The 2,674-nt window shown below is 57.0% G+C and overlaps 1 protein-coding gene across 4 annotated transcripts in view; it reads left to right on the top strand.

Annotated features, from left to right (window-relative positions):
* Positions 1–108: 108 nt before the first annotated feature.
* Positions 109–2,674, top strand: part of TPM2 (tropomyosin 2) — an 8,012-nt gene continuing 5,446 nt past the window's right edge. For 2 of the 4 annotated variants that reach the window (XM_006143171.3, XM_006143172.3), the window contains exons 1-2: positions 129–404; positions 858–983. In XM_006143171.3, the coding sequence (XP_006143233.1) occupies positions 291–404; positions 858–983 (240 nt within the window). In that variant the 5' untranslated portion in view covers positions 129–290. Of the gene's footprint in view, positions 405–857; positions 984–2,674 lie in introns of all 4 variants that reach the window. The other 2 variants (XM_006143173.3, XM_006143170.3) reach the window with 2 other exon arrangements.

The following is a 2,674-nucleotide window of genomic DNA, read 5'->3' as shown; positions in this document are numbered from 1 at the left end:
AGGAGATGGGGGCGGGACCCCAGGGGGGGCGGTCCCGGGAGAGTGGGAGCAGGGGGTGGCCGCGCGCCCCTGCAGGGCAGTGCTTCTGCCCCTACAAGGTTTCGGCTGAGGTGGGGGAGGGTCCTGGTCCCCGGCTCCGCCCGGTCCCTCCCCGCCTTTTAGGCAGCTGGCTGGGACATCCCAGTCCGGCTTGGTCCTCCATACCCGCCACCCGTGCGCCCAGCTCGCGCAGTCAGCCCAGTCCTCCCGGTCTCCGTCGCCCGCCAGCCGGCCCGCCCCCCACCGCAGCCATGGACGCCATCAAGAAGAAGATGCAGATGCTAAAGCTGGACAAGGAGAATGCCATCGACCGTGCCGAGCAGGCCGAGGCCGACAAGAAGCAAGCTGAAGATCGCTGCAAGCAGGTGGGGGCCCCAGGCCCAGTGCAGCCTCCCACCCCCACTTTCAAGGGGTGTCCCAACCCCGGACCAAGAAGGACTCTGGGTTCCCCAGCCCTGACCTGCTCGCCAAGGCTCTCTCTCTCACCCAGAGGGTGGGGTGACCCTTCGCTACACCTCAGGGCCCTAAGAAGAGCCACACTCATCTCACCCCCTATAGCCTGGGAAGCCCCAGCCCCCTAACATCCACTTCTGCCCTTGCATGGCTATAATGGGTCCTAGTTCTTGGGGGCCGAAGCTTCCTTTCTACCCCGGCCATGTCTCCCTAACCTCCCTTGACTATACTGTCCCTCCTCTGTATCCCTCTTCCTCCCCAACAGCTTCTAAATATCTCTCAGCAGCTCCCCTACACCAACTCTTGCCTCCTTCCTGGGCCTGGGCCCCCACTCAGGCCTGGCTGATCAAGTCCCCTCTTTCCAGCTGGAGGAGGAGCAGCAGGCCCTCCAGAAAAAGCTGAAGGGGACAGAGGACGAGGTGGAAAAGTATTCTGAAGCAGTGAAGGATGCCCAGGAGAAACTGGAGCAGGCCGAGAAGAAGGCCACCGACGTAAGTGCAGACTTTGGGGGACAGTTAGTGCTCTGGAGAATGAACCCCAGGCATGGGGATGAGGAGAGAATGGGGACCTAGAGAGCCCCAGCACTAGGACAGAAGTGGTTTCCTCTCAGTAACCTGGGATGGGGCAAGCCTGCAAATAATCCAAGACAGTGAGTAAATCAAAACCACCTACCACTTCCCCTAGAGGACGCAGCCTGGTAATTCTGTTTGGTTCCAGCTCTTAGACTGTACAGTGATCATGCAGTGAGTCATCGTGGGGGTGGGTAGTATAAGAATTTACCATCTACTTCAATTAATCCTCCAGCTGAGAATGGAGAGGAGGCTGCAGCGACAGTTGGGGGTGTGTGGGGGAGGTGCTAGCCGGCAGGAAAATAAAAAAAGAGGAGTCCAAAGATGGGGCCTTGACTTGAGTTACACTCCTAAGGGGCCATTAGAAATTCCCTGGCCTTGACCTCTGGCTCTGGCAACTCTGCTGTGCTCCGGGGCCCCAGCTCAAGTTCTAAGGCTCATCATTTTTACTCATTAAGCTGTCAACCTCCAGACCATGCCAGGCCACAGGGCAGAGGGACAGGGACACAAATGCCAAAGCAGCCACTTTGGCAGGTCTGTTACCCTGAGATTTCTCTGCCCTCCCACAACCCCAACCAGACTTCTCCACTTCCTACTACTCCCAACCCCCCACATAGAGGCAGCGGAATGGCCATATGACTTTGGCATACTTTCACCATTCTCTGCCTCAGCTTCCCCAGCTGCTCTCCACTCAAGATTGTTGTAAGTTTAAGATGAGCTATGGTGGGAGGGTATTGGAGAGATGAGAATAAAGCGTGGTCGAACAGCAGACATGACATTACTGTTTCTGTTCCCAGCCCCCCAGGGTTGGACTTCTCTGACCTCCAGCCTCTGATTTTGGTTCTTCACCAGCCCTGGCACTTGGGGAGGGAACTGACCTGCAGCTGCTAGCAAAGACGACCCCGGGCATCTGACACTCTATAAATAACCAAGGCCCAGTGCAGCTGGAGGCAGGACTGGAAACCCAAGGAGCTGGGTGGAGGCTGGGGGTGGCAGGGAGCAGTGGTACAGGGACAGACCTGGGGAAGCACTACGCCAGTGCCAGGAGTAGATAGGAGACACTGCCCAAACTGCCTGTGTGACCTTGAACTCAGCACTTCACGTACACAGTGCCTCAGCTTCTCCCTTCTCTCTTGTTTCACATTTGTCCATTGGAACAGGAGCACCTGTCCTGTGGTTAAAAAGCATACACAACTGGGAAGAGGTTGAAGAGCAGGAAATGGCAACCATCAGTCCCACAGTGAGGACCCAGAACTTCCCAAACTTTCCAGTCATTTTCCGCCCCACCGTGAAGAGTATTCCTTTTACAGAGCCTTGTCTGTCTCTTGAATAGTCTCCCAGCCCCCCTAGAGTCATCTTCCCAGTCCCCAGTGCTGTCCCCAGAATCCTTCCATACTGAGTCATCCGGCCCTGTGCCCATGATGGGCTCTTGTCACTCCAGGTGGCCAAGCTCCAGGTGCCTTCAGCACCTGGAGGGATGGCTACAATCTCCAGTCTATATATGGTGCTGTTTCTCCTGTCCTACTGTGCCACCAGGCCCTGGTCCTACCCCCTCTGCCCTCGATGCTGCCAACTCCTCTTCCCTCCACCCACTCTTTCACCTATACTGCTAC

Source organism: Tupaia chinensis, unplaced genomic scaffold (genome assembly GCF_000334495.1).
Source record: "Tupaia chinensis unplaced genomic scaffold, TupChi_1.0 Scaffold000093_1, whole genome shotgun sequence".
In the NCBI taxonomy this organism is placed as follows: domain Eukaryota; kingdom Metazoa; phylum Chordata; class Mammalia; order Scandentia; family Tupaiidae; genus Tupaia; species Tupaia belangeri.
This window is presented reverse-complemented; position numbering and strand designations above follow the sequence as displayed.